Raw genomic sequence first — 13,366 nt, 5'->3', positions numbered from 1 at the left:
ATGCTTGAAGAACAGGATTTGAATTTAGCCTCTAGACTCCCACATTTTCCTTTTTAAACCTCCTTGTCAGTGCTGGGCACTTTTTTTTTTTTTTAATTTTCTACATCCTTTGTTTACATTCCAAATGAAATGAAATTTCCCCTTTCCCAGATCCCCCCTCCCCATATGTCCCATAAACCTTCTTCTCTCCATCCATTCTCCAATCACCCCCCTCCTTTTTCTCTGTCCTTATATTCCCCTCCAATGCTAGATCAATCCTTTCCAGATGGTCAGTCAAAGACTCCATTTTTGGAGCTAAATGTACCACCTATCTTATAAATAGAAATTTCAGATTTTGTTCATATCTGCCCTCTTTCATTATTTCCCATTATACAGATCAATGAAAATTAGTCCTCTTCAATTTAACTCTGGCAGCAGAATATTTTCCCATAAGTTAGGCATTTTAGTTTTGGTTTTGATGTAACTAAAAATGCATTCATGAGACCATTGGAGCAAATAACTTGTGGGCCAAAATCATAGTATAGGGATCACATGTTGATATATGAATGATTTCTGTTACTATTCTGGGGGAAAAGATGCTGTTCTCTCTGTCACTGTCTCTGTCTCTCTCTGTGTCTTTCTGTCTCTGTGTCTTTCTGTCTCTCTCTGTCTCTTTCTATCTCTGTCTGTCTCTGTCTGTCTCTGTCTCTGTCTCTCTCTCTCTCTCTCTCTCTCTCTCTCTCTCTCTTTCTCTCTCTCTCTCCAAGTGTGTGTACATGCTGAGATGAAAGTTCTTGGGTAGATTTTTCAGCATTCATAACATTATTTCAAATCATTTTAGAGTTCAGCATCAACAGTATGCAGAGAATAATGTCCTTGCTGACTGCAACATAAGGTGTAGCTGCTTAATCAACACATGGGATCCAGTGTGTGGAGACAATGGTCTAGCATACATGTCAGCTTGCCTTGCGGGCTGTGAGAAGTTTGTTGGAACTGGAACTGACATGGTAAAAATCCTTTCAATGTTTGCGCTGATGTTTTGTGTCCTGGGTTAACATGTTTCATGACCTAAGCCTTCATCTGCTAAAAAGCAAAGAGTAGTCCTTGATTAAAATAGATTAATGTTTTTGTGAACAACTCAATTTACTGTTTGTGCATATTTGATGTTATAATTCCAAGAGATTATATTAAACCTAGACAGAGTCTGAGAATTATTTTGTAATTGCAGAGAGTTGAAATCATTAGTCAAATGATCTGTGTTTAAATATTCTGCATGGGTTGGAGAGATCCCTCAAGTGTAAAAAGCTTCAGGCCATCAGCCATTCTTTTGACTTTCTCAGGCACCAGCATGAACCTGTTTGTATTAACACATATACAGAAGCATATGTAAAAAATCAACATTAAGATTAATAAATTACTATGCACAGAAATTTCCCTTTGTTAAGATAGGGTTTCATGAATCCCAGGATGGCCTCAGACTTGCTGTGTAGCTGTGATTGGCAGAAAACTTTTCATATAATGAACTTTTTGCCCAATATTTATTTTATGTATGTTTGTATGTATGTATGTATGTATGTATGTATGTATGTATGTATGTATCTATGTATCTATGTATGTATGTATTTACTGTGGGTATAAATAGCAGGAAATATTAAAACAATAAAAATAAAAGGCTGGCAGTCTTCCCTCACTGTGGGACCACATGGCTCCAGCTGGGTGATCTCAACTTGGTGATCTCTCTGGGCTGGCTACCGTGTCCCTTGGTGGATTGCTCCATGCTAAGCCCCATGCTACAACTGTCCACCCCATGGTCAGCCACCACAACACCCATCTCCCCGGTAGGAACAAAACTCGTGAAGATTATAATTAACCAATCAAATTTATGTATCAATAAATTCTCAATTTATAAGATGCCAGTACAATAATTTCAGAACAAATTGACAATGATAAAAGCTTTATCCCAATTATTCTAACCTTATGATATCATAACTACCTGTGGCTGATTAAAGCCACACTGGTTCACTTCTGCCTCAATCTTGGCCTTCTTCCTTCTCTTCTGAGATGCTCCCTGTTGCTTCAACTCTTCGTTCTGCCTCCCTTTTCCATGTCCAATCACAGACCTCCTGCTGCACTAATATAATTGGGAAGGGAAAATCCTGTGGCAGGTGTATGTGTGTGGTATGCAAGAGCATGTGCAGGTATGTGTGTGGTGTGCAAGAGCATGTGCATGTATGTGTGTGGTATGCAAGAGCATGTGCATGTATGTGTGTGGTATGCAAGAGCATGTGCATGTATGTGTGTGGTATGCAAGAACATGTGCATGTATGTGTGTGGTGTGCAAGAGCATGTGCATGTGGAGTCCAGAAGGTGGGTGGGTACCTCTTGACTCTCAGGGCCCATGTACTCCGTGCTTCTGAGACAGGATCTCAGGGTCCTAGAATTTTCTGGTTTTGTTAAGCTACCTGAAAAGTGAACCCAGGGAGTTGTAGGGTTTTTGGCCCATGTCTGCCACTGGGCACAGCCACTTGGTGGAATGGAATACGGAGACACTGCTCCAGGGCTGGGAAGGCACAGTCAGAGATGTCAGAAAGCTGGAGCTGGCTTGGGGTTCCCTGGACCTGTGATGAGGCCAGGGTTGTGATGAGGCCAGGGACCTGTGATGAGGTCAGGTTCTCAGGCCCTTGGACATCCAGGCACTGCTGGTAGTTGCTGAAGAGTTGACAATAGGAGTCGGAGTTGGGGGCTGTGGGCTGGGTACAGTGTCTAGCCTGGGGCATGGGGGCACAGGAGCGTGAGGGGAGTGTGTGGGGGGAAATGGGATCTTTGTCTGGCTTGTCCCAGCAGAGAGATTGTCCTTAGCTTGGTGGCAGTTCAGACTGGAAGCACAGAGAGGCCTTCTATGGGAGACTAAGGTGCCATTCTGGAGGCAAAGGCCTTCACAGCTCCTAACAGCAAATCTTGATGAAAAAAGTCAGTCCATGGTTCCAAACAGTTTATTGTCATAGTGGAAAGTCGGTGCATAAAATCATACCCCACTTCTCAGGGTGGACCTGAGATTAGATACCTTTTGCAGGGAGGAATGTCTGGGAAGGGAAGCTTATTGGCAACTCCCTCCAGACCTCTAGGTACCTTATTAGAGTGAGGAACTCTGTTTTGAGTCTATCTGACTGTGGGTCACATCTCCTTTTCTATTATCTTGGTCTGGGATGTTAGGGATGTCTCATCTTCATGTGGAAGGGCTTGGGGGTGTTGCCATTATGTGACTGATGGCCACAAATCTCTCTATAGGGAGCTGTGGCTACATGACAGGAGCCTGGTACTGAGAGCGAGCAAAGCTCCTACTGTCCCTCCAGGGCCTCTGGGGCTTTGAGCCTTTAGCTTGCTTGACCTTACCACACTTACTCTCATGGTCCACCACCCTACAGAGAGTCTCTTGTTCCCACTTTCACAGCATTAGTGTGGCAAGCACATCCTCTATTCATGCACTTTTCACATGTGTGCTGGAGATGTGAACTTACATCCTCATGCTTGTCCAGGACATTACTGACTGCTCCATCTCCACCCCATTACCCTCCCCCCATTATGATAGTTTAGCATGATAAAGAATCGAGCATTTTTCCTTTACTTAAACATGTTCAGATATTTAGAGGTGGTTGGTAACTAATCTTGGAAACATAACAATTCAAAAATATTGGTTTTATTTTTTAACATTTTTCTTTGGGGACATGACTTTGTTTATTAGTAAATACATAACTATTCCATCAACATTCTGAGATATATTATATTTTAGTTCTTAGTAGTAGGTAAAAACAAAGCCATTTTATTTAATTTTTAAAAATTATCAGCAGGCTAGAAAATTGTCTAACTGGGTAAAGGCATTTCTCAATAAGTCTTACTACCAGAATCATATTCTGGGTTCCACATGATAGAAAGAGAGAACTAAATCCCACACATTGTTTCCTGACTTCTACATACATGCCTGGCACAAAAATATACAGACATAGACACATACATGCAGATGCATGCACACTATACATACACATATACACACAACATGTACACACATATGTACAAGTCAAAGCAAACAAACAAAAATAAGGTAAAGATAAAGTGTGAATTCAAAATAGGTGAATTTTTGAAAATTTACTCAGTCTGTTTAAAATATACCAAATTTTAAATTCCACATTTTATATTTTAATGATAAAATCTGAGATACCAAAATAGAGATGGAAATAGAAGGACAATTAGCTTACATTTTAATTATTTAGTGTTTTTTTATTTAATGCCATTTGTGCTCAAACTCGGGGTCCTCATTCAAATTAGGTGAGTGCTCTTTCTCTGAGTCAGAGCATTGACCCAACACTCTCCATTTTGATCCAACGAGCTGTGCAGACAGTACTGAAAGTTTGCCCAATATCTTTCTTCCTTTTTCACAGGTGTTTCAAAATTGCAGGTGCATTCGGTCATCAGGAAACTCTTCTGCGGTCCTGGGACTGTGTAACAAAGGCCCTGAGTGTGCTAACAAGCTGCAGTACTTTTTAATCTTATCAATAATGATAAGTTTCGTCTACTCACTTGCAGCCATCCCTGGGTACATGGTTCTTCTGAGGTAATAACTAAACCCTTCATTTAGTTTTCTCTCTTTTTTTCTTAGTAGTATTGTGATATTGAGTGTATGATATGTGTGCACATGTGTGCATGGTATGGGCTTCTATGTGCTTCCAAGAATGTAGGCAAGTCAGAATGCTAGGCAATCCGTTCTCTCCTTTCACCTTCTATTAGAGGCATGGTCTTTCTTGGTATTTCTGCTGCGGGCCTGCCTGTGTACTCTAGCTGACATGCTTGAGGTTGCAAGCAATTCTGTTTTCTCCTCTTATTTCACTGAAGGAATTAGAGATGCATACAACTGAATTGGGCTTTTCACTTTCATTTCTTTTACATATATTCTTGAGCTCTAGAGATTGACCTTGGGTCATCAAGCCTTTGAGACAAGCATGTTTATCACAGTCCCATGCAAATACTGCCATCTAGATTTATTTTTGTCCTTTATTAAATTTATTTCTGAAAAAACACCCTCAGAGTCATGGACCCAAGAACCTCAATGCTCTATGTAAGATTCCTTTATCAATACTGTTAGAGTAAGGACTTCTAAATTTAACAGTAATTTTGAGTTTTCTGAAAAATTCCTTCCTATCCCTTCCTATCTTCTTCCCTTATTTAGCCTAAATGAGCAGACTTCTTGTTCTGGCAATTGAAAGTAGTTGCTTAGGCCTGATTTTCTTTTACTCAGCTAACTGACTGGCAGTGTGAAACTCTGTGTAAAACACTACAGTCCTCTTTGATATTCTGAGCCCAATCTGCCTTTAAAAACCACAAATGCAATAATTTGTAGATGTCCTTTAACCAGGAGGTACATGAATACAATGATAGACATTCAACCCTCACACAAACTGAACAAGTTGCACAGTCAATTTCAAATTTTTATATTATTAGTCATTTTATCAAACTGCACACGCACTAGCAATGGGAAATAGTTCAACCCCACCTTTCCTGTCTCATTGGAATTTAGAAGCAATGTTGAATTAAGCATGGTGTGTTATTCTTAACACTTTATCCTTTTAGAGTGAACCAAGGTTGCCACTTCTCCTTTCTTTCCCTCCTTCCCCTGGGCTTTTCCTTTTCCTTGTCCACATTCCCTTTGTGCTCCCCTTGTCCTTCTTATGCAAATCTTTCTCCTTTCCTTCTGCACTGCTTCCCTCTTTTCTCCTCACATCAGTTCTATTTTGTTTCCTTCCTCCTTCCCTTCCCATCTTCCCTTCCTCCTCCTTCCTCTTCCTTCCTCTTCCCTTCCCTTCCTTCCCTGTCCATCCTCTCCCTCCACTTCCCATTCCCTTCCTTCCCCTCCCCTGCCCCTCCCTCTCTCTCTCCCTCTCCCCTCCCCTCCCCTCCCCTCCCCTCCCCTCCCCTCTCCTCTCCTCTCCTCTCCTCTCCTCTCCTCTCCTCTCCTCTCCTCTCCTCTCCTCTCCTCTCCTCTCTTCTCCTCTCTTCTCTTCTCTTCTCCTCTCTTCTCTTCTATTCTCTTCTCTTTCTTCTCTTCTCCAGCTTCCCTTTCCACTCCTTCCTTAGCCTAACCTACACTATCCTACCCTCCCTCCCTCCTCTGCTCTGCTCTCTCCTCATCTCCTTTCTTATCTCCTTTGGTCTAACCCTTCCTTTCTCTCCACTTTCTTCTTCCGCTCACTTGCTTCTATTTATTATACACACTCACTGGAATAGGATAGATATATGCCCTATATTCATTTTTTATTATAAGATGTTATATTTTTAATATTCTCCAAATGGAGATGTGCTATATGCCTTGCTCATAAGTTCATAGACAGATAAAAACATCAAGTATTGCTGGTGAATAAGACTTAAGACTTATTCTTGGAAGTGAAGGTCATTTGTCTGTTACTCCATCACCCGTGAGGCAGATTTAGCTGATGTGGCTAAGCGGTGTCTCCTTTGTCCCTCACTGCTCCAGGTGCCTCAGTTCTAAAGCTGCATGATCAGTTGATAAGGATGAATTTTCCTCATAGAGGAGGACAGCCTTAGGTGAAAGGCAGAATAGCAGTCAAAGTCTTCTGTTAGAGTCTGCAAACATACTCTCAAAAGATGCGCTCATGTTTACTGCGTGCTTGCTCTAACTTCTATCCCCCACTCACTTTTTAAATGATCTTACATTTTGATGTTGACTCTTCCACTAGGGGCAAAAAACCAACCAACCAAACAAACAAAAAACCCCAAGGTTAATTGATATTTTAATGTATGATTATTTAAAACATTTTATGTGTACCTGAATATATATATATATACATATGTGTAGGTAGGTGTGTGTGTGTGTGTGTGTGTGTGTTTATTTATTTCAACAGCCATGACATTCCTATTGAAATAAGAGAATATCTCACAGGAGTTGGCTCTCTTTTCACCATGTGGGTTCTACATATTGAAACAGTTTGTCAAACTTAGAGGCAAGAAACCTTACCCACTGAGCTATCTTTCAGCCCAAATGTATGATTTCTTAATGTAATGAGATTAGGGTCTATTCAAATTATTTTTTCTTGTATTTTTTTTTTTTTTGCTTTTTTGAAATTTGATGATTGCAGTGTAAATGATGGATAAAGCACTACCGCTTGTATTCTACCATGATTCTTCTATGTTGTTGTGTTTTCCTGAACTCTTTCATGGAGTCACTGCCTAGATGAAATACCAAGGTGTATATATTATGATTTTCTCACCTAAGGGTGTATTTGATGGAAAAAATACTACATTTTAAAAAGGGCTTCTGTATTCCTAATTTATAAGAATATTTTTCAGGTTGTATCCGAATAGGCCTCCACTTAGTATTTAATTCTCAAAACATCCTCAAGTCTAATTTTTGTCCATATAGGAAAAAAAAAACCCACCCGAGGTCAATAATTCCATATAACATTTTCTTAATGTCACAATGTGCATAATGGATTCTTCCTCTGTTTTGTTGGACTATATTTACCATATCTCCAATTTTTATATGGCATGTGATTACTTTATCAACACAACAAAATGTCTGGCCGAAAACAACAACAACAGCAACAAAAAAACAAAAACAAAAAAAAAACCAAAACCCTTAGGAGACAATAATATATATGGTTTCTGGTTTCCAAATCTGGGGCCATTATCATTTGCATGGTATGGTTATCTGCCATCTTAACCAGGAAACCATTCATCTGGGATAGCAGACAATGTCTAACTGTTAAAGGGCTCAGTCAGTCCTGCTTCAGATTGTGGAGGCCAGATGCCAAATGACCTTACTCCTTCTTCTGTATGAGCTTCGCAAATGTAGAGCTGTAATATTTTCAGGATGAAAACCTTAAGCAGTATAATCATGAACTACCACTGTCATTGTGAGGAAGCTAGGACAGATATGGTTTTGCCTGGTGAACTTGTATGTATGTATATATGTATGTATGTATGTATTTTTCAGGTGTGTCAAGTCTGAAGAGAAGTCACTTGGAGTTGGATTACATGCATTTTGCATAAGAGTATTTGGTATGAATAATTTCCCCAGCATATCAGACCAATATTAAGTGCTTAGTAACCAATTAACTTTTTCTGATAAGAAGATATCCTTTACTTGTGTCTTAGGGTTTCCAATACTGTGAACAGACACCATCACCAAGGCAACTCTTATAAAGGAAAAGATTTAACTAGGGCTGCTTTACACTTTCTGAAGTTCAGTCAATTATCATCATGGCAGGAAGCATGGCTGCATTCAGGCAGACATGGTACTAGAGGAGCTGAGAGTTCTGCATGTTGATCTGACTTCATCAAGAAAGGACTGTCTCATGGGCAGCTAGAAGGAGGGTCTCATTGCCCAACCTCACAGTAACCTACTACCTTCCACAAAGCACGTCCTAGGCCAACAAGGCTACACCTCCGAATAGTACTACTTTCAGGGTCAAGCACAGTCAAACTACCACACATGGGCAACCCCAAACACACACTATACCTTAAAGAGAATAAGGGTTTTAGTCTGGAATCAAACATGAGTTACCATGACATGAGCATACAGATTAAGGTAATCCAAATATCATGTTAGAACATGAAGGCTATTTTGTGATGTTTATAGGTAGAGAACAAAGGAATCCATTAACAAGGTACTTCTCAAAGATACCTGTAGGAATGTCAGATAGGTTACAGAAAAGTAGGAATTTCTATTCTGTGGGCTCAGATACTATTTGTTGCCATTCTTAGTGTTTGGGTGGGTGAAGGCTAGATACTATAAAACCTCTTTCCTGTACTGTCTCTTAAGTCAAGATATTCCCCAAAGGCTTCATGCAATATCCACAGGGACATAAGGACAGACACTGGAATGGAAAAATACATTGTCAGTAAAAGAGATAGAGATAATTTGTCTTTGGATCTGCAATAGTCCAAGTATCCAAATGCAGGAAGTCCCACCAACTTGAAATATCTTTACCATAGGTGTGTTCTGCCCACATTTCTCTGAACTTCAGTTTACAAGCCCTTGTGTTTGGAACTGGTTACTAGTAATTAGTCTGAGAATGTTGTAGAAATAAAAATGTTTTCTCTTGTCTTTAAAGAACTTACCTAAACTTAATTACCCTTTATCTTTTGGTATATTCAATAAAAAATCAGTAGGAAATGGTTTTTGTTAGTTGGATATACAGAAACACAACAAATTACACTTCAGGAAATATATGTGGTTTATAATTATGAACTCACAGAATAATGTCCTAGCATCTTATAGATAGTTTTCATTTGTTGTGATCTAGAAACTTTACATTAACTTAAAATTCCTAAAAGCAAATTTATCACATTTGATTTATAATGCTATATTGTTTTTTTAAAAAATAAGAAAATTGAAGTGTTTCCAGGTAAAATAACCTTTTCCCTCTTTTATTTCTTCCTCTCAATGGGCTGGGGTTTTGTTTTCGTGGTTGTTGATTTGTTTGGAGCCTGTTTTGTTTTGAATTTGTTCTCTCTTCATTTCAGCTGGCATTCCGGCACCTGTTTACCTTGGCGCTTTGATAGACAAAACCTGTTTACATTGGGGGACTTTGAAATGTGGTGAGCCAGGGGCATGCAGGATGTATGACATAAACAGTTTCAGGTAATGATAACATTTGAGATCTACTTTTGTAGCATAAAATGTCCTCACTTATATCTAAAATTTTCTTGAGTTATAAGATTATATTTAGCTTCATTTTCAGAATGCAGATGGGTAAAATATTTTTCTTTCTATATATTTTAAAATTTCCCCATCATTTCTATAATGCTTACATTATTTAAGCATGAGTGGGTTTCCTAACCCAGCCCATCAAAAATATTTTAGAAAGAGAGGCGGTATCTGCTTAGAGTCCCCCTATTGGGAAGGGAAAGCTGCACCTTGAGCTGAGCTAGCATGGCAGAACACTGGAGATAAGAAGATTCAGAAAGCTAGAAAAAGGGTGCTATATGGGACCAAATCTTTCCATATCCTATCAATCCATATCTAGGCACAGAGAAGAACTCCCCCCTTATGCAGCGTTGGTATTACAGAGTCCCAGCATATCCAGACAGCATAGATTCTGGCATTGTAGCTCCAGGAAAGTTCACAGCCTTCTCATGCTTGCAGCCTGACTCAATGAGAACCTCAGATCTGTGTAGTGCCATGCAGTTTAATAAAATGTGCCAGATGTTGTAGCTAGGCTGTATCTTGAAATGACACTTGGTATCTACATTTCACTCTTGGTCACATCTCTGGAAAACTGCTGGATTTATTGGTTAGCAGCCTCATTAACAAAACTTGGCTCAGTAAAGTGATTATGCTACAAGCATGCTGGGAGTGTCACTAGGGGGATGATATAGTAACTGGAGCCATTACCCTCGACGACCATGAGACTAGGGAACTGGCTCTTTGCGATCAGGGTACATGCAGTTGTGTGTGGTTTCATGCTGCTGCTTTGACTTAAAGCAGTTACTCATCTATTTCCCACCATTCTGAGTGCTACTTGGGCAGCTGTCACTAACCCTGCAGTGAAAGAACTGTGGTTTCACTGCTTCCCCTTCCCCAGGGATCATGTTAGGCTGACTTTGAAACAGTCTCCCTCTGTTACCTTACATGCGCTCTAGAGCATCATGTCCAAGGAATAGAAAGGAGGACCATTTTTTGCTACAGACTGAATTGTAGCAAAGACTCCTCCTTGCTCCTAAAGTCTCTTCAACCAAAAGGAATTTTACCCCTCTCTAGGTATGACCCACTCATGCTGTATATCTAGATGGGTGAGCATTATACTAAAAAAATGTGGGAGAGAATTGTGCTGGCATGCCCTGTCCCAAGTGTTTATGACTGGGAATAGCTGAGATCCCATTCCTGGAAGGACTCAACTGCTATCAACATATGTGTGTTGGTTAAAGTTCCAGATGCCTTGACATTCCCACAATGGTGGACTATATCCTGGAATTGTGAGATATCTTTTGTCAAAGTCTTTTATAATGGTGGCAGGGAAACATATTTTTTAACCTAGTTCTCATCTAGAAAAAAATCAGTTATATTTATAGACTGTTATATCAGAAGTCTTGAGCATCTATGCATATATATTATGCTTACACTCTCTGCAGAAACAGCTGTGAACATTTTCTCATCAAATGCAGTTGAGTCCAGTATTTTCTAAGGAATGATGCCAATAACTGTGGGTTTGATGTTCTCATCTCAAGTAATGTAGTCAAAACAATGTCTCATGTACGTTCACAGGGCATCCTTATCCACAACATACTCTACTGAAACTTTCTTTCTTGAAGAGTCTTGATTGCATGAAGTTTAAAACACTATTTATCACACCAGATTTTACTATGAATATGCTGAGAAAATAAAGGAAGATATTCATAGTCCCTTAGAAACATGCATATTATAAAATAACTACTCCCCAAAACATTAATTCTAAGAACCTTAAGGCATGATTTAGCAAATTGACAAAGATTAGATACTTATATAAGTTATTGTAAGAAATCCTGAAAGTGAAAATTACCCAATTCATCTCACAAAACTTGTACAGACTTCATGCTGACACCTGCAAAATTATGCATGAAAATTAACAAATTGAATTTATAAATATATAAACATGCCTAATATGACTTAATCTTTACATGCAAAGATTTCAATATCACAATACATCGGTGGAACACAGCATGTCAATGCTGAGTAGAAGAGAAAACTTGAAAAGCGATTTTATGTCATTTTAAACATGTGTGAACAAAACAGTAAAGAATAGTTCCCTTAACATGATATGGGGTTTTGAATCCGCATTTCAGAGAACAGGCAAAAATGGCTAAGGAAGCTTTGTGGCCAAGTGTGAGTTAATAGCACACGAGATTTGGTGGCAGAGTTTGAGTGGTCTGGTCATGTTTCATGTTCTGTCAGGAAGCATCAAGTATTAGAATGTCATAGCATGGTGCTCACATTCAAAGTAGAAATTTAACATCAGCTAAACTTGTCTGAAAGCAACATCTTTATAGACACTCCCAGAGATGTAGTTCTATAATGATCCCAAATCTAATAAAGTTGACAATGAAAACTAGCCATCACCCAAATGAAGAAAATAGGTTTAAACTTTTACATTGGAAAATATTTGACATTTTAACAAATATAATTAATAACTCAGCAAAGTTCATCATATAAAGAACATGAGCAAAATAATCCCTAGATGTTTTTCTTCAAAGAATAAAGGATCTGTAAGAATATACAAAATTAGTTTTCACTAAAAACATTAAGATGTAATACGAATTAATTCTTTTCAATAGGCGCATTTACCTTGGGGTGCCATCAGCATTAAGAGGATCAAGCTATCTCCTTGCAGTCTTCATTCTGATACTTACAAGGAAATTCCATTTCCCTGGGGACATCCACTCTTCAGAACCTGAACTTGCAGAGATGAAGCTCACTGAGAAGGAAAGCGAGTGCACAGATGTGAACAGAAGTCCTCAGGTCGAGAATGATGGAGAACTGAAAACTAAGCTGTAATGAGTTTTCTACTGCCCCATGCAAGGCCATGGACAGAATGCACATCTCACTAGTTTTGAGTCATGAGAGGTATGATAGGAGCTTTTAACATTAAGAACCTCATCAATTATTTTTACTCATGATAAAAACAATTACTGATAGCATTCTCAGAACATTAGGGTACAACTTAAGATTTTCTCAGACATCTATGGTGACACACACACTGAACTTTAAAGATTCCTTCATTTTCACACAGCATTTTCTTTTTTAGCCCAATCAAGGGAAGTGTTTCCTACACCTTTTCAAATGGGTTTAAAACTTTCCTATTCCTGAAACAGTATTTAATTCCACTGAATTTATGTTTCAATGTTGGAGGTATTTAGAGTTGAAAATATGCATTCTGTTTGGGCCATATTGAAAAAGTTATCTTTTCTATATTCAAGATGGCTGCATATGTCTATGTCTAGGAGTGGTCAAATTTTTATTATTTTAGAAATGATGCTTTTAAGATTAGACTTCTCCCTTATGTGGCATCTTCTGTTTTCAGTCTCTCCTTTCTTTACCCCATCATGCATTTAATACTTTTGTTTAGAGCATTGACAAATTTAGTCAGGTTATTAAAACTCACATTCCAAAGATTGTCAGACCTATTTTCTCTAGCAATCAAAGCCGTTCATGAGATTCTTTCTTAAAAGCAACTTTTTGAGGAAGCCAGTTCTTTCAAAGGTTCTTTGTAAAGATGAAGTTGTATCTCAGTGGTGCAATGGTTGCCTAACATGTGTTCAGCCCTGCATTAAACCAAAAGGTAGAGCAAACTACTGACAATAACAGATAAAATAAAATAAGAAATAAATAAAAATAAATCAG

General features: G+C 38.8%; 1 protein-coding gene across 3 annotated transcripts in view; it reads left to right on the top strand.

The window, feature by feature from the left end:
- LOC127677744 (solute carrier organic anion transporter family member 1A1-like) overlaps positions 1-12,520 on the top strand; it is a 72,254-nt gene extending 59,734 nt beyond the window's left edge. For 2 of the 3 annotated variants that reach the window (XM_052172761.1, XM_052172763.1), the window contains 5 exons: positions 821-986; positions 4,416-4,588; positions 7,982-8,046; positions 9,514-9,631; positions 12,301-12,520. In XM_052172761.1, coding sequence (XP_052028721.1) covers positions 821-986; positions 4,416-4,588; positions 7,982-8,046; positions 9,514-9,631; positions 12,301-12,520 — 742 coding nt within the window. The remainder of the gene's footprint in view (positions 1-820; positions 987-4,415; positions 4,589-7,981; positions 8,047-9,513; positions 9,632-12,300) is intronic. The other variant, XM_052172762.1, reaches the window with a different exon arrangement.
- Positions 12,521-13,366: the final 846 nt, after the last annotated feature.

Source organism: Apodemus sylvaticus, chromosome 2, assembly GCF_947179515.1.
Source record: "Apodemus sylvaticus chromosome 2, mApoSyl1.1, whole genome shotgun sequence".
Classification (NCBI taxonomy): domain Eukaryota; kingdom Metazoa; phylum Chordata; class Mammalia; order Rodentia; family Muridae; genus Apodemus; species Apodemus sylvaticus.
Note: the sequence above shows the minus strand (reverse complement) of the source record. Positions and strands in the feature narration are given on the sequence as shown.